Below are 26,375 nucleotides of genomic sequence, written 5' to 3' on the forward strand. Positions count from 1 at the left end.
CTTTGAGCATCAGTCAGAAGCTTCATCGGAAAGTTCATGTTTCCTTTATATTTATGGCATTGAAAGGGTTTTCCTCTCTTCTCCCCTACCCCCACCCCCCCTTTCTTTCTTTCTTCTTGGTATTCTTACCTGAGAACACATTACATTCACAGCCGAGTGGAAGACAACACCATTTCTACAACAGAAGTTACAGGGGAAAAGGATTTGCTTAATAGACATTCACTTTCCTGCAAACTTTAATGAAAGGCATCTATTATGTAATTGGCAAATAAAAGACACATGCTCACATACACGTAGCTATACTGTGTTACTCAGGTGTGTATGTGACTTCACTAAGGCAAAAAGCAGTGTTTTTACTTCAATAAAATGAATCTTTTCCGTTGCAAAGCATTTAAAACGAAAAGGCTTATCTGTCCTGCATTTTCACCGCCAACAAATTTTGTGTCACTCTATATCTTCCCTGATGATCTATTTTAAAGGAACAGTTCAATCACCAGAGAAATAAAAGAATAATATCCCTTAGGTGAATCTGACTTGTAAATAAGGAAAGCTATTAAATGCTTAGTGTGTGTTTGGAGGCTATCATACACACTATAAATAATCTCAGCATGTACAGCTCATCTGGCTCTACCCAGTGAGACTGAATTATTTTGTAAGGAACAATACCATATCTGGCGAATTCTCTGGCACCTAACCCTTATCCCTTTAAAAATAAAATAAAAGGTGGGAGGAGTGAGGTTGTCAATCAGATAAAGCGTCTAGGAACTTAAGCAACTCTTGTATAATGTCTGTATATTGTTCATTACATGGCTAGTTATGGCTATCAATTACCTAAAATTTTGTGAAAGCACAGAACCGAATTTTTTTCACACCATCAGTAGTTTTACAGAGTTGGAAGCCTCTTTAGGTAAACCATTTGAAGAGCCAGAGTACAGAAATAATCCATCCTGAAAATGCCTTCTATTCTAAGCTCCTGGCATAAAGCTACTGTGTCCAGTGATTTCATATTATGGCCTTCCACACATAAAGGAAATGCTCTGAATCCTAAGGACTAATTGCACACCCGCAGACTTCCTCTTTCCACAGAGCTTTCTAATTGGGTACTTTAAGTTGCCAAGTATGTTCAAAAATGGTATTTCAAATAAGCACACAAAGTAACTGCCGACCTAGAATTGGAATATTCGGCCTCCCTCTGGATGAGGAACTGATGCTCTTATTTTAAGCTATTCATTCTCCAGTAGAGACAACAGAGAAACCAAGTATTAAGTCTTTTTAATTCACCTGCACTCACAATAATATGAATGTTTCAGTATAATTTCAGTGCCAAAAGGTAAGGTAAAAAAGGGTTAGAAGTCTAGAATTAGAAATCATTACTCAAGCTGGATATAAGTGTATGTACTATATAATAGATATATGTACTTTACTACTTCCTGTAGGCAATTAGTTTAATAATAGACAGAATGGGATAACTATTTAGGGCCTTAATTTTGTGGTAGACTCAGTTATTTCTGAAGCCTCCCTTCTCCAATAAAACCCTGGGCTTTGACTCAAAAGAAAAGGGTCGATATCACATACAATACTCCGCAGCATCACACAACCACATAAAACTGTCACTGTGAAATACTGCGCTGCATGATTTTGTTACTGCTTCTTTTTTTCTTGCAGCAATGGACACACAACCTCAGAGGATGAAGTCACCACTTCAAGGCTCATGCCCAGCAGTGGATAGGAACAATCAAAACAGTCTTGGGAACAGGAGCCCCCAGGGATATAGGCACTACCATCCAATGTGACAGCAAATCCACCTCTGAATTAATAATTTTTATACTTCCCAAAATCTGAGGGTTTTTTTTCTCAGACAGGAGTACTCCTCCATTCCTAGAAAGAAGCCCAACCCTGAAATTAAATCCAATGCTGCAAAACCATTGAGCAAATTCCTTTCATCAGATATTCATATACTGAAGGTAACACTTTAGCTTCAGATATTTTTTTTCTTGATGTGCACCATTTTTAAAGTCTTTATTTAATTTGTTACAATATTGCTTCTGTTTTATGTTTGGGTTTGTTTTTTTTTTTGGCCACCAGGTATGTGGGATCTTAGCTCCCGACCAGGGACCGAACCTGCACCCCCTGCATTGGAAGGCAAAGTCTTAAACACTGGACCACCAAGGGAAGTCCCTTAGCTTCAGATTATAACTACAGTTTTCAAAATAATTATCAGGCATTGGCAGGGGTCTTTACCCAAAGATCAGAAAATATGCAAACCCTATCAAAATGTATGCAAAAGTTTGACGTGCACTTTTTTGAAAGGAAGGTTTTAGAATCTACAGAGTGGTCTGTGACCTGAAAAAAAAAATCAAAAACAAAACAAAACAAACAAACAAACAAAAAACCAATAAAACCCAGTTAACCAGAACACACACACAAAAAAAATCAACACCTGATATAACATTGTTTCTTTAATGATGGGGAAAAAATAATAAATATAGCTATACCAATTGAACAGACTATCAAACAGGAAGTGAATATTTCCTAATATTCAGACCAATGTGTTTACCTACAGAGAAAACTAGGTAAACTAGGTAAACACATGACAAACTTTTGTCATCCACACTATAACAGAAAAAAAAAATGTGTTTAATAAAAGATAAGTTGGATTCATGCGTTTAATTGGGAAGCTTTTCTTGTTATTGTTGTTATGTATTAATGTACAAAGGGATTCTTTATTGTATGAGTAGAATTTTAAAAGCTGGTAGAAACAAGCCCATTCTCAGGCTTACAAAACAAGCCTTTACAGATCATTATGTTTCATTACTCTTCATTTTATGGGGATTGTATTATACAAAACAAATACCAGATGCCTATTTGTTTTATTCATTTCAGGGAAAAAAAAATCATACAAGTACCTCTGCGAATAGAACTGCTTTTAATTAAACACAATGCACAAGGAGCACATAAAAATTAATACTGTTTGAAGCCAGCAGGTAGAAAGTAAATGCATCGAAAAGCAACTGCAGAAGAGCCCCCTTCCCCTCTTTGCTGAGCTGAGAAAGAAAACATTCCCTGGCTTCTTACTTGGGAGTTGAAATCAGCAACAGATACTACAGCAAGGTCATTCATAGGCTTGTTTGGGGTAAATTAAAGCCAATGTTCACGGAAACATAAACCCTGGAGGTGAAGGGGGAAAAATGGCACCTGTATTAAACCAGACCCCACATTAGCCCTCCTTTTTGAAATCAGGCAGGTCTACTCTAAACCATTTGGGTAAAGCTGTTGAGATGGAATGAACCAGGTTCATTTCTGCTCCACCGGAAAAATGCCAAGTGATTTTTGGCACGGTTCTGACTTAATCTACAAACACCACAGAAGGACATGTCAAACAGTGGCTTCTATCTGATTAATACAGCCAAGCTTAAGAAAAAAAAAAAAAAAAAAAGTGGGGAAGACAGAGAAAATGACAGTCAAACTAAAATTGGACAGTTTCTTCCTGACCCCTACGACATAAATCATATCTGTTTAACTGTCAGTTCTAATCAGAAAGTGAACATTCAGCATGTAGCATTTTAGTCCCACAATGAGAAAATTTTAACTTTTTTTTCCATTTGCTTTTGCTTTGTTTGCTTTTGATCAAATCAGAGTAAGACCCACTCTCTACCCTGGTCCCAGACTTTGACATCATCTAACCAGTTATGATTTGTACTCACTTGTGCCAAGAGAGAAAATAAACAGACATTTTGAAAGCACTATGTGAAGCAGTGCTAGAAACCTTTTCCAAATCACACTTATTTAAGGGGTCACACCCCAAATTTCACTGTCTGCAATTCTGAATCACAGAGTAGCCCTCATTCTGGGAAAGCTTTCCTTTATTCCTTTACATGGGACTTATGTCTTTTCGGTTAATGGACTTTGGTCCTTTAGTTAAATTGACAAACTAAACTGTATATTATTTTTATATTTAAAAAAGCAATTAAAATCCTAAGGCTTTTTAACCTTTAAAATAGATTTTTACACAGGTATGGACAACTGAGAAAACAGAACATTTAAACTAGTTATCCCCCCCAAAAAAACTCACTATGCTAAAAGTATACTTAGTATATTCCTTTTTCTCAGACCAAGAATGGAGGGTAAATATACAGAAAGACAGACTGTGATCAGGAGTCAAATGCCACATTTTATACTCTACTGTAACCTAATCAAAGAATTATTTTCACAATGGAATACCTTATAGCTGTTAAAATGAGGGAGATATTTATATGTACTGACATGGCACAATGCTGGATATATAATTCAGTGATTAAAAAAAGAAATTACAGGGGGCTTCCCTGGTGGCGCAGTGGTTGAGAATCTGCCTGCCAATGCAGGGGACACGGGTTCGAGCCCTGGTCTGGGAAGATCCCACATGCCGCGGAGCAACTGGGCCCGTAAGCCACCATTACTGAGCCTGCGCGTCTGGAGCCTGCGCTCCGCAACAAGAGAGGCCGCGATAGTGAGAGGCCCGCGCACCGCGATGAAGAGCGGCCCCCGCTTGCCACAACTAGAGAAAGCCCTCGCACAGAAACGAAGACCCAACACAGCCATAAATAAATAAATAAATAGAGCAAACTGTCAACAAGTAAAAATAAACACTATTTAAAAAAAAAAAAAGAAATTACAGGGCTTCCCTGGTGGCGCAGTGGTTGAAAGTCCGCCTGCCGATGCAGGGGACATGGGTTCGTGCCCTGGTCCGGGAAGATCCCACATGCAGCAGAGCGGCTAGGCCTGTGAGCCATGGCCGCGGAGCCTGCACATCCGGAGCCTGTGCTGTGCTCTGCAACGGGAGAGGCCACGGCAGTGAGAGGCCCGCGTACCAACAAAAAAAAAAAAAAAAAAAAAAGAAATTACAAAGGAGGAGATATGTGTGTGTGTATAAAATAATCCTATTTTCAAGAAAATAAATAATATGTCACCTGCCTAGAAAAAAAGAAATATACACTCAACCGTTCAAGATGATATATGAGTGTGTTACAGGTAAGTTTCACTTTCTATAACGTTTGCACTTTGAACAATGCTCAAATATTACTTCTGCAATCTGCAATCACAAAAAGAAAATTTCCCAAACGTTCACTGGATTATGGTTTACGCTGTACCCTTGGGTGGCTCTCCCTTAAAAGTTAAATGTAAACTCGAGCTTCTGAGATAAGAACCCTTAAGAGCTAGAACAGCTTGATGTGAATGGCAGTAGGAGGGGTGACGTAGGGTTAGGGAATCAGGGAACAGGAAGAGAGAGTGTGTGCACGCGTGTGCACACGTGAACACAGCCTTCACAGGAGGGAGGGAGGGTTACTGAAAAAAGACTGACTAAAAGGAAGCAGCAGAGAGTAGGGCGGGGTGTCTGAGACTGCAGGGAGGGCTTTTGTGGACAGCCACAAAGAAAGGCCTCTGATGGTCCCTTGTTAACAGCTAGAGAGTACCCAGGAAAAAGAGGTATGTAAAATCCATCCTCGTCAAGTGGGAGTGCGAGGTGCCAGGAGCTGCTCTGCAGAGACGTAAGTGGCAACAGAAGGCCTGTAAAAAAGAACGAAGTAGCCTAGGGATGAACCCTGGAAGCTGCAGCCCACCTGTGGGAAGCTGCAGCCCACCTGTGGGAAGCTGCAGCCCACCTGTGGGAAGCTGCAGCCCACCTGTGGGAAGCCGCCTCTGGTGGATGAGGCTGCAGAACTGTACCCCTGGGCCTCCTCTGTATGGTCCCTGCGATGGGATTAGATTCCAGGAAAGCTGATGGCACCATGAGCAGCTGGCTGAGCACAGCATGCAGTGTCCCGTTCATCAACAGACAATGGGGACTGAGGTTCTGGTCCTGGTCCCAGGGACCAGGACAGTTGGTCCCTTTCTTGGAGGGGGCAGTCGAAACACCAAAGGAGTGATCAGAGGGTTCTTCTCTTGTGGAGTTGCCTGGAGGGTCCACCACAAGTCTCTACAAGGACTTCACTCTCTTGGCCTGCACTCCAGGAGGAAGTGAGCTTTGAAGCAATAGAAACTATACCTGGCCAAGAACTGAGGCCTTAGACAACAGAGTGCAGTTCAAGGTCCATAAAGCAGGCTTTTTGGGATATTACAGAATTATGACTGGGAACCTACTCATAGCCAAAGTGACAGTCAAAGGCACAAGTGATTTCAAAGCTGCAAATCGTCACCTGATTTTGGTGAATCTCTAACTTCATTCCTATTATATTGACCCTCAAGTGGTTGGCGGGGGAAGGAAGTTCTTGTAAACTTATTTTTTCTATTCAACATCCCCTGTGGGTTGCTTATTCCAAACAAAAGGAAAGAAGTCTATTAAGTTCCAAAAGTCTTTCTTTCTGCACTTACAGGCCACCGTGACCAAAAGACACTCATTCAACAAACATTTCTAGAGGGGCTACTGAATGCTCAGTGTTGTGCTAATACCAGGGAAACAGATAAAAAAACAAATACACAAGTCTTGAGATAAGACTTACGGATTTAAGTCCAAGTAGAACATAAAGTATGAAACATCCAAATAACTTTGTGATCAAAAGATGTTTGGAGTTGGGCTTCCCTGGTGGCGCAGTGGTTGAGAGTCCGCCTGCCGATGCAGGGGACACGGGTTCGTGCCCCGGTCCGGGAGGATCCCACATGCCGCGGAGCGGCTGGGCCCGTGAGCCATGGCCGCTGAGCCTGTGCATCTGGAGCCTGTGCTCCGCAACAGGAGAGGCCACAGCAGTGAGAGGCCCGCGTACCGCAAAAAAAAAAAAAAGGTGTTTGGAGTCAAATGGCAGAGAAAGAGCCTATCAGGTATTTTTCCACCATGAAACGAGGTGTTATGTACTTTGATCCCAGTAAATTTTTTGGTCTGGCCCCTTGATCTATATTTGAAAAAGACAGATACTAAAGGAAACTAAAACACTAAAAACTAAAAAATTTTTTAAAAGATGAAAAATTCCAGAATATGCCATAGTCTTACCTGCATCTGTTTGGGTTCTGGAATTTCTAAACCAAAGAAAGAACTACAATGGGCTAACCAAATGCAGTAAGATTTAACTAAACACCTATCAATCCAACTACTGCAGTGGGGGGTGAGCTCTGGGGTACAGAGGAGAATGAACCAGCTATACCCAGGAATATACCTAGAGAGACAAAAACTAAATAATTATAATGCAAGATCTTAGAATGATCTACGATTTAAAACTGCCCCAATCTAAATTCCAGAATTTCCCCAGGCCCTGAATGACAGGACATAAGGAGGCCCCTCAAAGCTTGCAGACACCTAAAATTATACAGGGTGAGAGAATAGAGGGGAGGAAAGAAACTTCAGAGAGTCCATCCACACGTGATGGAAACAAGCCCTTAGATTACCATCTCATCTGCTATGTGTGGACAGAGCAATGCTTAATCCAGGCTTCTTTTGGTGAGCCTGGTGATAACCAGGGAATGCCCTGGGCCTGCTGAGTTATGCTCCACTATCTGAAAAATCACTAGGCCACTTTTATACCCCCAAGGGGAATTCAAATGACAGGCTTCAAATGACACGTCTTACACCAGTCCTGAATCAAGGAAGCAAACTGAGAAAAGCTCCCAAGTCACGGTACCTGGGAATTCCAAAAGCAAGTATTTTAGACTTTAATAAGCGACACGTCAAAAAATCCAATTAATTCACCTCATCTAATTAAATGAGTTAATTGGAAATACGATACGGTACTTTTATCTCAACTGCTACCTGAATCTGCAAGTCAGCTTACGGGGAGAAAGAAGGGCCATTTTTATTTTGTGAGGAAGAAATGAGACAACAAGGAGACGGGGACAAAAAAAAAAGCATGTGATTCTTGGTAGAAAACAATATCCAACACTGACACAGTACTGTTCCCAGAAAAAAAAAAATGGATTTTGAATATTTCCTCCACCTACAAATAAATACAGGCCTAGTGTCGCTATTGTACGTAAAATACACAACTGCTTGCTGTCTGCAGTCATGTTTGAAATTATGGTAGAAGGTCTCACTTGACTTATACTTAATGAACTGTTCCCTAGAGTCTCTTCTGCAAAAGCTGTTAGGGAACACTCTATATGATTCTGTGATTTACGACAAGGATATAATCCTGTTCTAACAGGCTTTTGGGTCGGGGTAATGTGGTAAAGTGCCAAGGGACAGGATGCGACCCGCAGTGCGTCTCCATCACAGCAAGGCTTGCTCCAGTGTGGAACCCAGTAGGAATCAGATCACATCTGGATTTGGTGGCAGAAACGGTTATTACAGAACAGCTCGCACAAGGTGTTTGTTCCTAACTGCAGCTGTGTCTCCCAAGAGCAAGAATGAAAATATAAATTACAATGGGTCTGAAACCTCCCAGATCTTCAGAACACAGGCTAAAATCTCCTCCCTAACGTTAACCCAGACTGCTGTTAGAAGTTTATCCTCAAGGGTAGGTAACACACTGCTTCAACTTAGCATGCAGAAAGGGTCCAGAGGTCTGGGTCCCGCTGCAGCTGATAATGCCCGTCCTAAAACAAGCCATCAATCGTTAACAGCCATGCAAATTGCGGAAAGTAGAAAGTTATTCACTGTTATCGCTTCCCGATTTGCAAAGTACCCCATCGTGATGGGATCGCTCTTTCGCCTCCTTGCATTGCGAGAGAAGAAAAAAATCGTATTATCTTCTCTGTCTCATGCAGGTTTAGCTCAGAAAGTCATTTCAGGTGATGCCACTGGCACATCTGCCACTGTTTTAATGTTTTTTCAAGAGGCAGGAACAAGAAGACCCACGTGACTGCTCAGCTTCTCAGAACAGGTGGGAAACATGATATGTACTTTGGTAAAAAAAAATGCTTTAAAGACATAAAGTCATATTAATAATTTGCACCCTCGGTGGAACAACTTCTGGGAAATGAAAATCTATCGTATTTTGGCAACAGTTACAACAGGTGGTTGGAATTCTGGGCACTTGCCAAACCACCTTGAACTTTTATGTGACTAGCAAGCTAATGTATCACATTGCACACTACAGTTATAATGAGCTGTAAACAGATAGGTCCAATGGAAGAAATGAAATGAAAACAATGATAAACAGACACAAATGGTAAATCTGAAATTGGACAAGACTAACGTGGTTTAATGGAACAGGAAGGTTAATGACAGTAACCATGGTTATTGACTGAGTACTTACTATGTACCAAGCATCGTTCTAAGCATCTTACACGTAATATCATTCACTTAATCTTCACAGTAACAACCCTACGAAATGGGAGTTATTATTATCCCCATTTTATAAGTGAAGAAATGGAAGCAAAGAAGTAAGGTGCCCAGCCAGTGGCAGAGCCACCATCCACGTTCAAGCCCCTAGTTTCCAGAGCCTGGGTGCATGACCTCCACGCCATACCTGGCTGGAAGTCAAGAGATATGTGCTCCATTCCCTGTTCTGTCGCAACCAGCTACATGACCTTGGGCAAACTGCCCAACTTCCCTGGATCTCTACTTCCTTATCTATATAATACAAGAGTTACACTAGACCTTTAAGGTCACTTCCATGATCTTATTTCTCCTCCCTCCAGATAAAACTGACACCATGATAGCATGATTGAACACCAGGCTCCTTCTCAGACAAACAAAGGACAGATGCATAGACATACACATGTGTGCACAGACCTGACAGCCCCAAGTGGTGATGAACTCACAGGACTCTGTGCAGGAAAACCAGTTAAGAGAAACTGAGGCCCAGGGAGGCTCAAAGAGTCACCAACACTCCCTAGAATAGCTACTTCATACTTGGAATTTAAGGGTGCTCAATCTCTGAGCTTATTTTTATAGAAACTTAAGATTTATTCTGACAGTGTTATTTACAGTAGCCAAGACATGGCAACAACCTGAATATCCATCAGTGGATGAACAGATAAAGGAACTATGGTATATACGCAATGGAATATTATTCGGCCTTAAGAAAGAAGGAAATCTTGCCATTTGGGACAACACAGATCTTAAGGGTATTATGCTAAGTGAAATAAGTCAGACAGAGAAAGACAAACACCATCTGAACACCACTTACGAATCCAAAAAAGAACCCCCAAAGACACAGAGAAGAGATTGGTGGTTGCCAGAAGTGGGCTGGGGGTGTGTGTGTCGGGGGAGTCAACAGGTGAAGGTGGTCAAAAGGTACAAACTTCCAGTTATGAGATTAATAGTCCTAGAGATGTAATGGTGTCTATAATTAACAAGAGAGTAAGTTTTCAAAATTCTCATCACAAGAAAAAAATTTGTAAAAATGTGTGGACATTAACTAAACTCATTGTGGTAATCATTTCACAACATATACATATTGCTAATATATATTTACATATCACTTGCAATATGTATATATATTTTACAATATATCTATATATAACATATTTGGCGATATATATATATATATAAAATCATTATGATGTACACCTAAAACTAATACAATGTTATATATCAATTATATCTCAATTAAAAAAAATTATTTTGATACTGAATCCTTTTTGCCCTCATTTATCCTACTTGGGTTACTCCTTAGACATAGCTAAGTCTAAAATAAGTGCAGGGGCTTCCCTGGTGGCGCAGTGGTTAAGAATCCGCCTGCCAATGCAGGGGACACGGGTTCGAGCCCTGGTCCAGGAAGATCCCACGTGCCACGGAGCAACTAAGCCCGGGCACCACAACTACGGAGCCTGCGCTCCAGAGCCCGCGAGCCGCAACTGCTTTAGCCTGCAGGCCTAGAGCCCGTGCTCTGCAACAAGAGAAGCCACCGCAGTGAGAAGCCTACGCACCACAACGAAGAATAGCCTGGCTCCCCGCAACTAGAGAAAGCCCACGGGCAGCAGCGAAGACCCAATGCAGCCAAAAATAAATAAATACATAAATTTATAAAAAAATAAAATAAGTGCAGGAAAATACTACTCTTTCTTTGAACTGCAGTAAACATTGAGGTACTTAAATTTTATCTTCATATAAAATACTGTTCAATTTTTTAAAAACATGTAATATAACTCTACAATCTAAATACAGAAAATATTATACATTTCCAGTCTCCGAATCAGTAAAAGACTGACTGCCCTCCATTTACAGGTTTGCAACATTACACTTGCATACTTAAAAATGCAGTTATCATAAAAGGTGTTGCTTAAAGGCAGCTTTTTAAATGCAGTGTGAATTTTAAAGGAGCACATAGCATATAAGAAATGGTGTTTACAAGAAAAATTTATTCTCTGCCTCTCAGTAAAGCTAAAGTATTTCAGTATTAGATCCCCTCTGATTAGATTTTCAGATTGGTTCAGATATACAGACCTCGAAATCATTTTGGAAAATGACCTTACCAAGCTTTGTAAAAACATAAAACATAATTGATAGTTAATCAAGGGTCATACGATTGCCACCAAATCTGAATCCATTTTTAAGACCTACTAGGAAGTCACGTAATTGGGATCCAGTGCATTCTCCTTTTTAATCTATACACCTTGAATACGTTTATGTAATATCCATACAATTCCACAAGCTAAAGAGAGGAGATTTTAAATGCAGGAAATGGAGGCCAATGGGAGAAACAACTGAACACCTTCCCTTTGCTTTTTTTCCCCTTTGCTTTTTAATTAAATGATAAATCTCAATATGAATTCATTAGAAGCCTGATAGCTCAATTAAGCTATGTTACTCTGTTACTATATATAATTAATATCAGTTAACAGAGTTGGGATGTAACCTGAGCAGGAAATGTAAGCCAGAAGTTATATTTGACCTACCATTTGGGAGAAAAATTGCAATTAAGGGGGCACAAAAAGTCCCAATATCTACAGACTGTTAAAATTAGATGACAAAAAGACCATGATGGTTTCTCCTGTAGCAATAAATTCTTTAGCTTCACACTATGCAGTAAAGCCCGTCAGTTCATTTTAATTAGGTTTTACCGATATCATATCCAACAGAACAGGGAAAAAAGAAAAAGAAAGAAAAGAAACTACCTTGGAAGAAAAGAAAAGAAAAAAGGTTATTGGAAGAAACATCCCCTTTGAAAATGAAAAGAAACTCTGGGTAAATCATCAAAAGATGAACTTGGAGGAAACACGGGAAGGCCTGGGCTGTAAACCAAAGACAGTGACATCTGCAGAACCCATACTTTGTATGGTCAACAGTATTTCGATTGGTTAAATAAATGTAATTTTTTTTTCATTTATCCAGCAAATACTGAGTGCCCAGTATGGGTGGGTCAGGCATGGTGCTAGGCTGTGAAGACACAGCAGTGAGTGAGTTCAATGTCACTTTCCCCACAGAGCTTTCCTTCCCGCCATATTTAAACTGTAACCACCCCCCCATTCCCATTCTCACATCACCTGGTGAGCTATTTGAAAACCTGAACTTCATCCCCAGAGAGTCTGATTGGCCAGGAGTAGAGCCCATGCCCCATTTCCAGAAGCTCCCCGGGTTGAAACCCACTGCCTTCACCCCTTTCCATATACTGCTTTTCTTCCCAGCATCAAGCACCTTCTAACACAGGCCATAACTGACATGGTAAAAGCCCCCAGTCATTACACTGGGACCATCCTGGGGCAGGGATGTGTGTCTGTTTGGTTCACTGTTGAATCCCCAGTGCCTGGAAAGAGTAGGTGCTTCATAAGTATCTGTTGAGTAAATTTAATGAAAAACAACATGAATTCTCCCCTCTGGGCCCGTAAAATTACTGGGGAGAGAGAAAAACAGAGAGTTAAATAAATGGAAAAAAACCACAGCCATGGGCTTCCCTGGTGGCGCAGTGGTTGAGAGTCCGCCTACCGATGCAGGGGACACGGGTTCGTGCCCCGGTCCGGGAAGATCCCACATGCTGCGGAGCGGCTGGGCCCGTGAGCCATGGCCGCTGAACCTGCGCGTCCGGAAAAACAAACAAACAAAAAAATAAAGAACCACAGCCGTGGCAAGTATTAACTGTTCTATAAGAGCCCATTAACAGGAGAATGTGACCAAGTCTGGGGCATCAAGGAAGTGACACTGGAAGAAATGAAATGAAGCTGGGGGACAGTTTTCTGAGAGAGAGAGAAGAGGGCATGTAGGGAAACGGAGGAGGAGGAGGAATGAGGCTCTGCCAAGGGGCTGGGGATGCAAAGGCAGGTAGAGCTGGACCAGCCCCACCTTCACAGCGTATGAATGAATTAGGAGAAGGCTCCAGGGTGAGTTCAGCTAGGATAGCGGCATGGTCCTATTTTTATCAGTGGTGCTGTGGGTGACTTCCACCAATCTGTCAGGGTGCTGGAATACATATAGGACATGCGAAATCCATTCCAGATCTCTACCCATCAGTTCCCATCCGGGGCATCCCTAGACATGCAGAAAAAGCAGGACATGCGCCCCAACACACCTACCAGGGCAGCCTCCAAGCAACAGACTAGAGGCTCCTCCTCCCCTTAGGGACGCCTCCCCTGCTCTAATTCCCAGCCTCCATATTCCACACCTGCCGCCACTCTTTCCGGAGCCCAGGGCCCAAGTCATTTGGAACACTAGTCGGTCAAGAATAACTAGCATCACCGGCCCACATGACAATACCAGAAAACTTTATATTTCTCATTAAAGTATTGATATGTATTATAAAACCCCAGAAGTCTGAGTTAGCAACAAATACCAGAACTCTGATGCAGACTCCAAGGATGCAACTACCCCTTGTATCCGGAGCCCTCGGGGAACTTGCTAAGCTTGGTAGATAAGCTTTCAAACGGACAGCTTATCTAGGGGGCACCAAAATATTTTTATTTTAACCATAGGGTTCAAAAAAGTTATAAAGTTCATTATTTGTTCCTCTACTTTCTTAAACAAAGGCCAGCGTACACAAGAGATGGCTCACGGTCAGCGCTGTACCGTGGTACAGTTTATCAAATATTTACAGAAGCTCTGGTTGGTGACAGGCATGGTGTTAGGTGGCAGGACTCAAAGGCACGCTTCTGGGGAGTCCGTAGGACACACTCGGGCTCTGGGCCAGCTGCTCTTAAATTGCAGGGCTTCTTTACTTCTTCTGGGTGTTACATTTTATCACTTTCTGGCCTGCTTCCTTCCCTTTGGGTTGCCAACTGTCCCTTCTTCCCAGCTCTGCCTGCAAGAATCCCTCTCTCTTTAAATTCACTGCTTTGAATCTACCGTGGGCTGAGAAACCAGATTACCACACTGGTTAGAACTGTCTCTTCTCCAGTAAGATTAAATAAATTCTAGGTGAGAAACACAAGTGATCCCCTATAAATCAATCACACTGTTGTTTATGTGTGTGTGGTCTTCATGACATCAGTTCCAGCTGTGCAGAAGCAGTGCGATGCCGTGGTGAAGAACACAGGTTCAGAAGTCAGACGGCCCTGGTTTGTGTCCCAGCTGTGTGCTCTTAGGCAAGTCACTTTTAAAGATTCTCTGAACTTCGTTCTGCATCTCAAATGAGTATCCTCCTGCTAGGGTGGACATACAGATTAAAGAAGATACTGCCCGTTACCCAGCACACAGTACACTCTCAAGAAATATTAGTTGCTATCACCATCATCATCAACCGGGCTCCAATATGTCAGTGCCAACAGGATATGGCTTCAACAGTGCCTGCCACAGACAACTTCCCCTAACCACAGTGCCGTTTCAGGAAGCAACTTTAGACTGTTCCTTGCAAAAGGATGGCCACCAATTCAATCAAGAATGACAATGTGACAGGGCAGTCTTTCAACTGATGAGGTCACCACCAGACCCAGAGACGTGGCCTGATAGGAATGGCTGTCACCCGAAGGAGTAAGTATCCCCAGTAAAGCCAGTCAGGCTGGTTTCCTCCAGGGCCTGCAGGAGAGAATTCAGGAAAGACTGGCCAGTAGTTGGCAGACACTCCCCGCGACAGAGGTGCCAGTCTGGGGAGAGGTGAAGGTCCAGAGCGGGAAGAAAGGAGCAGACCCAAGTGACTGTGCTGGGTCCTGAGAACTTACTGGAACAGTTCCAGTGCAGTTTTTGTTCCATGTCCCTTCACAATAAATCCTGTGACTTAAGGTGGCCTGAGTGATGCTCTGCTCTTTGCAACCTAAGGGCCTGTCGAACCAGCCCATTCATACGAGGTAGCCTTCCAAAGACCACCCTCAAGCGATGCAGCACAGAAGTCACTTGCAGAAGCAATAACCTGCATTCCTAGAGCAGTCATCCAGGGAACCTGGGGGATGCAGAGTCAACGCAGTGCCTGAGCCCACCCTCCACCTGCTCCCACCTTTGCCCCAGGCCACCTGCAAGCTCCAAGGCCCCATCTAGGTCTTTCCACAGCCCACAGAAATAATGGCTAGCCTTCCAGGGCATCTACCACAATGTTCTGGGGATTAAGTATCAAGAAAGAGGTGAGCACTTATTTCTGTGGCTTAGTAAAGAGCCAAGTTATGAAACTAAGGAAACCTCTGTGGTTGATTAGAAAATGGCAGGAAGATGATTTTTAATAAACACCACCACCTGGTAGAGCACATGAGCGTTTACAAGGTTTTGCATTACAAGCAGTTACCCACTCTACCTCCTTTCAATCTTTCAACAACCCTGTGAGGTGTTACGATCCCCACTTACAGATGTGGACAATGAGGCTGAAAGGTTCAGCACCTAGTCCAGGAATGTGTGTGGGTCAGTGACTTCCCTGGTCCAGGGTCATCGCCCCCTCCTAAAGGGCTTCACAGAAGACAAGAGGGTACACAAAACAAGGAAGTATTTCTCCACAAATCTCACTGCTGCTCAAAGCAATTACAATGGCAAAGAAAGTCTAACTAGGCGTAAACAGTTTGGCTCACTCTGTTTTCTGTCTTGGTTTTTTGTTTATTTGGGTTATTTTCTTTTTCTTTTTTTTTTGGCCACTCAGCAAGGCTTGCTGGACTTTATTTCCCAGACCAGGGATTGAACCCGGGCCCTTGGCAGTGAAAGCGCCAGGGAATTCCCTCTGTCTTGGTTTTTAAATCACTTAGAATAGTGCCTCATTTGCACTTAGAATCCCAGACCTGACCTGGATGGCCCAGAGGTAAAGCCACGTGTCTCAATTCACCTCCAAAGGAACGCAGACTCAACAGCCAAAGAGAAAAGAGACCAGGGCTTTGAGCAGCTGACACAATTAACTTACAAAACTGACACCCACCCAGGTCAGGCCCACAGATTCTGAGATCCCAGGAGAGGCTGTAGAAGGCACGGAGGAAGCGTCTGCTCAGTAAGAGACACACGAACGTTTCTGGCTCCAGCAAAAATGAAACTTCAAAGGGAACGGAGCTGTGGGAGCTTCAAAGACCCCCTCCCCCGCCCACCCCCAGCCGCAGGACCAATTAACACCTACAGATGTTTATCTAAGCAGTCATTTCATGCCGGCTACTTTGCTAAATGGGTGCTCAGACTCACCTCAAAAATTGCTATTCCTCCAAAAGGGACTGGGGGGGTGGGTCAAGAGGGAGGAAGTGCTGTGTTTTCTGAGAGAGAGACCTTAGTCAAGAAGAAAACAAATCCTCAATACAGTGAAATTCATCACAGACTTATGTATAATAAAAGAAAAGATGGGAAACAAATATCTAAGAAAATGCAAATCAACTATGGTACAGCCATGAGTTACTAAAAAGAACCGTGCAGCCATTAAAAATCCTACTTTAGGGTTTCCCTAGTGGCGCAGTGGTTGAGAGCCCGCCTGCCGACGCAGGGGACACGGGTTCGTGCCCCGGTCCGGGAAGATCCCACGTGCCGCAGAGCGGCTGGGCCCGTGAGCCATGGCCGCTGAGCCTGCACGTCCGGAGCCTGTGCTCCGCAATGGGAGAGGCCACGGCAGTGAGAGGCCCACGTACCACAAAAAAAAAAAAAAAATCTTACTTTAGTATTTTAATAGGATTTTCCTTTTTTGTAGGAGAGGAAGAAGCTCTGAGATAATGTTAAGAAAAAAGCAACATGCAAAAATACATTTAAAGTCGGACTTTAACTTTATAAAACCAACAGACTAGAATGGCCAGGAGTTTGTTTTGTTCACTCCGGGCGGCCCCAGCCCCAACACCTGTGTGTCTGGCACAAACAAGACACTTAAGGAAAATGTGTCAAATTCATTACTTACTATTAATTAAATAATAATTAACATATCTATACAAGGTACTTGGATATGCAGACACAGAATGACATAATCAATCGCAGAGGTGTATATGTGGGTTATAACAGGCCAACTACTGAAGTTTAATAATAGTGGTTAGCTCTCATTGTCGGGACTAGAGAAGAAATTTCTTTTCATATTCATCTCTTTGGCATTTTCTGCAGAGGCTCTGTACAATTTTTATAATTTTTTAACCACTGTTTTTCTACAGGGAGCCTCAGGGCCTAGGAGCAGTGGTATGCTACACTCCAGAAACCTGGCCCATTCTGTCAGAATGGAATCTTCCAGTGCGTCTCCCATTTCTACCGGGTCACACCTTATACCTGGGCCAACGGTCACTCCTGCACCACCTCATGGGTTCACTGACATCTAGTACAGGGCAAACCCTGCAAGGTGCTATCAGGAGGGCAAAGGTCACACATGATTCACTTCCTCACTTTTCTGAGAAGAGGTCTAGGGGAAAATGAAAGGCAGAATCTACATAGTCAAAGTTATAACGTTCCCTGAACGGACGAGATGAAGGAGTTCGACGTTTAAGTGTCAACTCAGGGCCGTCTTTATCACATCTCTTAGCCAAATTTTTTCCTTGGGAAGCATGTTTATAAAGGAAAGCAGTAGGGGGGAAAAAAAAGAAGATATGACTTACAAACACCCAAATCACACTAAACTCACTGATACAAAACTGTGAACAGGTAGAAATTCTGTTTGATTCTTTAAGGTGGTAACATTTTTTAGAGGAAAGCACATTGTCTTCGACATCCAAGATGCCTGGTTTGAACACCGCCATTTCCTCACCAGATGTGACCGTGGCTCCTAACTTAACCCTCTCGGGGCCTGCACTCCGATCTGTAAAGTGGGGACTTTACACACTGCTGTCGAAAGGCTTAAATGAGCTAATAAAGGCGACTTCAGATAAGACACTGGACAAATATCTTGCAGTTTTGAGGGAGTCCCTGTGCATTAAAGGAACTTGGGCACAGACGGAAGAGCTCTGAAGGAAAACCAGTCAGTCATTAAGCTCATGGTGTTCACATCCAAACACGAACACTCTCAGGAGACTGCAGTGTCTAGTGACCGCTGAGCCTGACGGGTTCCCTCCGAAGAGGCTGTGTGGAAACGTGACGGTCATGAGGGAGCAGCGGGCCTCAGAGAAAGGAGAGGAATGGGAACCAGAAAACCTGGACTGTAGCCTCCGTTCAGCTACTTACAAGCTGTGCAGCCTTGCCAATCCACCTCACCCGAGCTGGCCTCAGCTTACAAACCTGTAAAATGGCCTGACGAGACACCTGGCAAGGTGGCTGTGAGCAGAGCAGCCGGGACCTATCAAGCACAACCTTTGGTGTGACCTTAGTGTGCTCAAGGTCATTGTCAGCAGGTGTTTCTAACAGCGGGTTCTGGGGAGGCACATCCACAGGCCTTTGGACAAAGAGAACAAGCACCACCTGAGGGCGTGACAGCTCCCCTTTTGGCCAAGTCGGTGCCACCCAAAGCTGCTGTCACAGTCAGGGGGACCAATGGTGGCTTCCCACTGGTGGGGCCTGCCCAAGCCTTCATAGCAAGCCATCCTCTGAAGGACAAAATCCTACAGGCTCCCAGCTCAGGTCACAGATCCCACTTTCAACCGTCATTTTTTGAACTAGACTCAGTCAACTTGCAAATGTCCCTAGAAGTAGTCCACGAAACCTCAACCTTTAGGGATTCCTTGTAAATGAGGCTCTCAGGAGCCCTCCAGAAAGCAAGATCAGAGAAGGTGAGAAACTTGGGGACGGGAGGGGCACAGAAAGAATTAGAACCTCAGTGCAAGAAGACACAATGCTAACTTCAAAATTCGTCTAGGTCTGGGCCTAGCTTTATTTTAAAACTGCGCTTGGGCTTCCCTGTTGGTGCAGTGGTTAAGAATCCACCTGCCAGTGCAGGGGACATGGGTTCGAGCCCTGGTCCGGGAAGATCCCACATGCCGCGGAGCAACTAAGCCCGTGCTCCACAACTATTGAGCCTGCACTCTAGAGCCTGCGAGCCACAACTACTGAAGCCTGCATGCCACAACTACTGAAGCCCATGCGCCACAACTACTGAAGCCCGTGCGCCTAGAGTCTGTGCTGCACAACGAGAAGCCACCGCAATGAGAAGCCCGCGCACCACAACGAAGAGTAGCCCCCGCTCGCCACAACTAGAGAAAGCCCATGCACAGCCACGAAGACCCAACGCAGCCAAAAATAAAATAAACGAAAAAAAAAAAAATAAGAGCACATATGTGTGTTAAAAAAAAAAGAAAACTGTGCTTATGTGGCTTATTTTAGAAATGCTTTTGTGCTATCATACACCTGTGGGGAAAAAGGTGCTAATGTTTTACATTTAAAACCTGACAAGCACAATTTCCAACTTTCATTCCTCCAAGTCTCCCTGTTGGATCACGAACTCGCTCAACGTGTCTGGGAATATAGTTCAGAAAAATAAGGAATCAATACATCATCATTTACTTGTGCACATTTTCTTTTTGCTATAAATACATTTGAATTCAGCTTATCATTCAGTGAATTCACAGCCTATTCCCAAAATTCACTGGAGCCAAACTGAAAAGTCCCCAAAACTCCTACTTAGACTAAACAGCACCGGGGACCTCCACCTTAGTCGGCAATGAAAAGAAATGTAAGCCCTAGAGCAAAAGTTCTTAAGTCTGACGATGCCCTTAGTAGCGGCTGTGTGTCAACCCCTAAAACTAGATGACAGATTATGCATGTATGTGCTCTCTTTTTTCACAAAGTTGGTCCAAAGTCTTTATCAGCTTCCCAAATGATTCCAAGAGAAATCCCATAAGAAACACCATCAATAAGGACCTTCCAGTGGCCGGAGAGCTTTCAGGTGTGTCTCTAATTAAAGATGGAATACCGTAGGTCAAGAAGAAAAAGTCAGAGACCTGCTTTCTAGGGCTACCCCTGCTACTAAACAGTTTTCTGACCTTAAGCAAATCCCTGTAACAGTCTATCCCTCAGTTTCCACATCTATAAAATGAGGATGTTTGGAAGTTGTAATGATCACTTACCTTTAAGACCCTTAAAAACACAAGGATTGTGAGGTACAGCTTCAACAAACACAGGAGAAGGTGTCCAAAAGGCCTGCACAGAATCCTGCCTGTTCCCAGAAGAGCTTCTTAAAATATTCTCCACCGCTTTCCTCAAAGGGGTCCAAGATAGAAGCCACCTCTCATTTCCCTCTTTTTCGTCTATTTCAGAAAGCCAAATTTGAAGTTTCACAATAATGCCCTTTGAAGGGATCTGCACTATGAAGTTCATGCAAAAATACAGTAATTCTGTAAGGGTGCGTAAGAAGCTCAAGAGATGCAAAACAGAATTTCTCTAAAGCCTCATTACACATCATGTAATCACTGCAGCAACTTAGTTTAGCCAGTGTCATCTACATCTGTTAATATACGTAACTGATGAAAATTAATTATGGGTGTCATAAAAATGGATGTTTGAATATAATCCTGGAAGTCTGGGTTGAAAGTATTGCTCTATTACAAGAGAAAAGTCTTTTCCTTCATTCCATGCAGTTCTTCTATACCTTTAGTAGTAAATGTCTGATTTTCACAAAAGTGAAGTGGAAACAGAAGTCCTCAACTAAAAACATTTATTGTCACATAAGGCTAAATTTCGCTAAAAGCAACTTTTTTTTTAGTTGATACCCTTGTACATATTCTATAGTATCCTAACTCGGCCATGATACCATACATTTTCAATCTAATTATCAGACCCCCTAAGTCCAAATCATAGGCACTTGCTAATAAAGAAAAGAAGTAGATGAAAACTGATCCTGTTTTTATAAGCCATTATCAAATGAACGCTTAGAGAACCCTAAAGCAGTCGAAAACCCATTCCACCAAAGGATAAACTAAGGTTCAAGGCGATGAATCAAAAGTCACACCATGAGACAGTATGAGAAGTCAGACTTAGATGACTTCTATAGACCTAACTGCAATATCCTCCTCTAAAACCCTGGGAAGAGATTAGCATTTGATTGGAGGAGTTCTGCGTCTGACACACGCACAGCTGACTTACAGGAAACATCAGTATAAGTAGCAAAGTACAACAGTTGTGCTTACTTCAGAGCACAAGACAGGTTGCCTGCTATGTGAGCATTCTCACCACATTTCAGAGCTCATTCATTCTTCATATCTTCCAAAGTCAACGGCAAAGGCAAACATGTTTGCAAGCACCATTTCTCAGAGATAAAGGGTTCAGATAACCCAGTGAGAGGAAGAAGTTAAAACTCCAGGTCAAGCAGGCCGATGAATATAAACGTTCTGCAACACCATCCCGTCCCATGAAACAAGGTTAGAGCTGGAAAGTATGCAAAAGAGGAATGAAGAAAATCCAGAAGTGTCTCTGAAAGAAATCCCTGCTCAGGAGAAAGAGGCAACTTGCTTTCCTCACTAAATGCCACTCTTCAGATGAGATTCAGTCCTGAGGGCCTGACCCCTTGTGGTCTTTAAACATAAACCAAAACAAGGGCGTGGGTGTCTGATTTCCTGATGCAACGACAAAGAGGTCAAAAATTAGTGAAATTTAATTAGCAAAAATTAAAGTTTCTTGGAAACCAACCCCTCCTTCCCTTATTGCCAAAAATCTCTAGAAAAACCTTCTGCAGAGAATGTAGACGATTTATTTTGGGACTAGGAGAGTAAAGCAGATATGACTGTTGTATCGGATTGAGGGTGTTTCCCAAATAAACGTATAATTCAAATTTCTTAAGATCTCCCCTCCAGCTCCTTTAGAGGAATGAAGACCGTCATGATCCTTCTACAGAATTCGGTGAGACTGCTTTAGAAGACACTGAAAGGTCAGACTTCATCTCGAGTTACTCCACCATAAACCAGACAAAGAAATTCCTCAAAGGCTAGGAGCATTTTTTTCTTACAAGCACCCACAGGAATAGGTCAATGTAAATGTCGTGTAAACAAAGCGCTCATTACTAACCACAGTTTGTTTCTTTTGTGAGAAAATTTTAATCCATGGCAACTGCACCCACCATTCACACATAACTGCCCCCAAAGCAGAGGAAAATTTAGATTCATAATTGGCCCCACAGCCTCGGGCTCTGCTTATGCTTGAAAAGCAAGAGGTGTTGTTGGGGTTTGGGGAATCCCAGTGTCTGATACTTTCTCCTTCACTGTCTACGATCAAGTACAGGAGGACTTGAATTTCCCTTCCAATCACTCCTACAGAGGCCCGAGTGTCTGAGGAAATCCACAGACAACAATCAAACCTTTCATTTCAGGGTCCTTTCCCCACCATGCCCCTTCCTGTTCCAATCAGTTCTGCAAAGCGTTTCCCCTATTCTGCATTTCATGAATCAATTGCAAACTCCGCCAACCTCTGCCAGTTCCTCTTGTACTCAGCTGAGAGGTTCCCCTTCCTGCCTGGGTAGCACAAGGCTGCTCTGGTTTTTAACTGGTGTAACGTGGAAATGCACTGTAGGAGCTCACTAACTCTTTCACAGCCAGACAGAAGTGAGAGAGTCTGGGGCTCCCACCCCATCGACGAGGAAACGGACCCTCCAAGCTCAGGTTAAAGCCGATTCCTAGAAACTAGTTTTGACCCCAAGCCCAGAGTGTCAGTTACTGTCACTGGGAAGGAAAAGGAAGAGTGAGAAGGTCTACAAAGTCTCCAACTCAGTTACTTAGCAACTGGACAAAACTTGCTTCACTCCAGAGGGTAAAGAGGCATCTCACAGTGCATTCAGAGAGTAACAGTCTCCGATTTACATGCAAATCGATAAAGACAAAAGGGAAAGGGAAATCTAAATTAGCAACTGGAGTTTACAGCAGAGGGGCTGAGGCCCAGATTTTTAAAAAACAGCTTCTCCTAGGGAGGCAGGATATATACATGCCAACAAACACACATGAATGAATGCATGCAAGCAAGATCACAGGCCCTAACCGGTTTACAGTCTCCCTTCATAAAAGTCAATGCCGTCTGGGAGCAGGGAAGAGGCAGGCACAGAAAGTTTAGTAGCTGAAACTAAAGGACTTCCACTGCTAACACAAATTTAAGGTTTGCGGAAAGATGACAATTGAAGGGTGGGGAAATTCCGGGGAGAGCTGCTCCCCCTGCTCGTGAGAAAAGCAAATAAAGCATCAACCTTGGGGTACGGTCCCCGGACTGTGGGTGGATTCAGAGCCTCTCGAGTCCCTAGACCCTCACAAACACCCTCCTGGATCCACTGGTGAAGTGCAGTTTCCAAACTCGGATCAAACCCACACCCTTCATAGAACACACATCACCCTGAAGGTTTTCCAAGCAACAGGGGAACATGGTCACCTGCTTGGCCCAGGAAAGTGCTCCAGGATTTTCCGTTAGCCCGAGGAGCTCAAACTCTGGGTCCTCAGCTCCAAGCTACACACCAGAAGCAGGCTGCTCAGTCCCAGGCTCAGAGCAAAAGGAAGAGGACCCGAGGGGGTCCCCTGTCCCACCCCCATCTCCCAACTTCACACCTGGACCAGGTGGGCAGGGCCCAGGGCTGACCCGCTGAGGCCCATCGGCTAAGCCACTTACTTCTCATACTCAGTGTTGTCTCTGTCACAGCGAGAATCCTTGTGCTTTTGCCAGTCTTTGCCATGCTTGCAGGTGGTGAGAAGCACGACGTCTTCCCCGTTATGGACGTGATATAAGGCATTCCTGGTGTCTGACCCTATCCCTGTCAGGTACCTCTTCCCCTTGAAGACTAGCATGTACTTCCTGAGAGGAGGGATAGTGTTAAACTTCAAAAACCCCCTCTCCCCTCCTGTCCTGGGATGATCCTTAGAAAAGAGGGGAATAGAAACATCAAAGTTGGGTCGGAAGTTTTCAGTACTGATGCTGGCTTTGGCCAGCATCGCCTGGCCGATGTCAAACCCCACATCCTCGGTGTAGTCAGGCCAGGTGCCAGAATATAAATTAAAAATTAAATGATTCCTACCGCTGTTCCACAAGTGGAGACTCTGCACTTTGGATCTCAAGTTGTGCACATACTGAGGTGACAACTGGTCTCTGTCTAAAGTATCCAGACTCAGGACAAAGAGGCACGCCTGGCTGGGGTCCGAGGTGTAGAACCTGGAGCCCTCGATGGCCGCTAGAATGTTTTGGTAACTTTCGGCGATTTTCTCCCCTTTTTGCTGCGGGTATACGTAGACTTTGAAGCCGTTTTTCTTGCAAAGGGTGAAATCGAAGCAGGACTCCATGCGGCACTTCTTGCCTTTGTAGATGCTCGAGTTGGCGTCTCGCTTCTGCCGTGGGGAAATGTGCACACTGGAATCCTCGTTTTCCAATTGATCCCAAGGAACGAAGGGGCGCAGAGCGTCCGGGAAGCGGGGCCAGAAATGATCCGGACTCGGGTGGTGCAAGCCATTCCGACGGCTGTGCTCTTCTCTCCGGCTGTGGCTTCTCGATGCCCTAAACTGCAAGCCTCCGAAATAAAACAAAAGGGCGAGACAAGAGCCAGCTGAGAGCAGGATGAAATAGCGTTTTTTGGCCTGCATGTGTCCTGCCTGGGTCAAGAGGATTGTAAATAAACACAAGAATCACCCAAGTTTCCCAATCAACACTTTCAGCTCCAGTCCGCCATCTTCCCGCCTGTAAAGACTTCAAACTCTCCGCTCCCACCTTCTCTGGATGCCTTTCCCCAAGCCGTGGACTGATCCAGCGCATGTGGGCGATTTCTTTAACTTTCTCCCCTTCGGTCTTTCATCTTTGGGTTGCACAATAGACGGGAGAGAGCGGGGCTGAATATTTCGCACCCAGGGCGGGCGAGCAGCGGACTGTAATTCTCTTGCATGCAACAAGACGGAGGAAAAGAAAGAGAGGGGGGAAAAAAGCTCCCGATGCCCAATCAATGACAAGACGAAGTGATTTCCTTGCCTCTCGGCTTCCTCTCGGCGCCGTGGAAAACGAGCCCCGGGAAAGCAACTTCAACTCATCCACACTCCGGGGCAGGCACTCCGGTTCCAACAAGTCAGCCGATCTCCGGGTTCAGCCGGCTAGTGCATCTTGCAGCTGGGGCGCCGTAACCTCACAAATCCCTGCATCTCTCTTTATTCCCTTCTGCAGCGGCTCCGAGACTCCGGCGGTGTTTACTCCTGCGCTCGCGGGGCCGGCCCCCAGGACGCGCGGCGGCCCGGCAGAAGGCGGCGGCGCTGGGTGACTGCGGCGGCGCGTCCTCCCCGCGGGCAGTGCCGGCCCCGAGCGGCGCTTCCCAGGCCCCCGCGCGGTTGCTGCCGACCGCCGCGTTCGGTCGCCGAATGTTACCCGGTTCTGAATGTTACACTTACACATTCCATTCCCGACACGACAGCGCTGACCTCATCCATCCACGCAGCCCGCGCTGCCATTGGCCGAGCGTCACGTCCGGGGGGGGCGGTGCTTCCGCTGCGCCCATTCATAACCCCCGGCCACCGGCAGAGGCGCCGGCGCGGCGCTGGGGGTGCGGGCGGCGCGCGGTCCCCGGGGCGTCTCTGCCGGGACCCGGCGGGCGGAGCGGGAGGCGGCCCAGTGCGAGCCCCGTGGCCCCTCGGCTAGTCCCTGCCGGGACCCCGGCCTGGGCCGCACCGCCTCCTGCTGCCGCGCCGGAAACCAGCGCCTCCCAGAGACGCCCGCTGGCGCGCGGCGCCTGGGGAACCGGGGAACCGGGAAACCGGGGACTGGCCGGCTCTTCCAGGGCCCCGCTGCCCCGGGCGCCCTCGAGAATCCCGTCTCCTCGCCTGCCTCTCGGCAACGCCTCCCCGAGCGGGCGGCTGGGAGTGTTCGGGTTCCTGGAGAAGGATGCTAGAAAATTGGAGCAGTGGGGGGAGCCCAAGGGATGAGGGAGGAAAGAAATACTTCATAGAAAGCGACCGCGGACCTTACGGATGCCTCTCCCCGCCCTCCTTCGACTCTCTGAGGCCCCCAATTTTTCCTTTTTACAAAGCATCAAAACAGGTCCCCTATTCCCTACGTAGCCCGTCCTTTTTTTCTCTCTCTCTTTCCCCAAGGAGACACCTAAAGCCCCAAGAATAAAGAGGAAATATCACAATCAAGAGGAATCATTACAATCCTTCATGGCTGTCGGAGCCCTAAGAGAAGACACCTATCCCAAATCCTCAATAACTTTCCGCGCATCCTTCCCTCGCTTCCCGAAGCCCCTTGTCTGTTCTGTAGAAAGCTTCCAAGAGATCAGTCACAGCGGAAGAAAAGAGATTTTCTAATAGCTGAGGAGAACCCTGTTAATTTAAGCTTTTCCCAGCACCTAGTGATGTTATTCTCTTTGGGGCGTGGTGGG

At 44.8% G+C, this 26,375-nt stretch overlaps 1 protein-coding gene across 1 annotated transcript in view; it reads right to left on the reverse strand.

The window, feature by feature from the left end:
* Nucleotides 1-25,397, reverse strand: part of EXT1 (exostosin glycosyltransferase 1) — a 291,965-nt gene extending 266,568 nt beyond the window's left edge. The window contains exon 1 of the mRNA XM_082858749.1: nucleotides 23,639-25,397. Coding sequence (XP_082714875.1) covers nucleotides 23,639-24,600 — 962 coding nt within the window. The 5' untranslated portion in view covers nucleotides 24,601-25,397. The remainder of the gene's footprint in view (nucleotides 1-23,638) is intronic.
* Nucleotides 25,398-26,375: the final 978 nt, after the last annotated feature.

This window comes from Leucopleurus acutus (assembly GCF_964270905.1).
Source record: "Leucopleurus acutus genome assembly, chromosome: 17".
Lineage (NCBI taxonomy): Eukaryota > Metazoa > Chordata > Mammalia > Artiodactyla > Delphinidae > Leucopleurus > Leucopleurus acutus.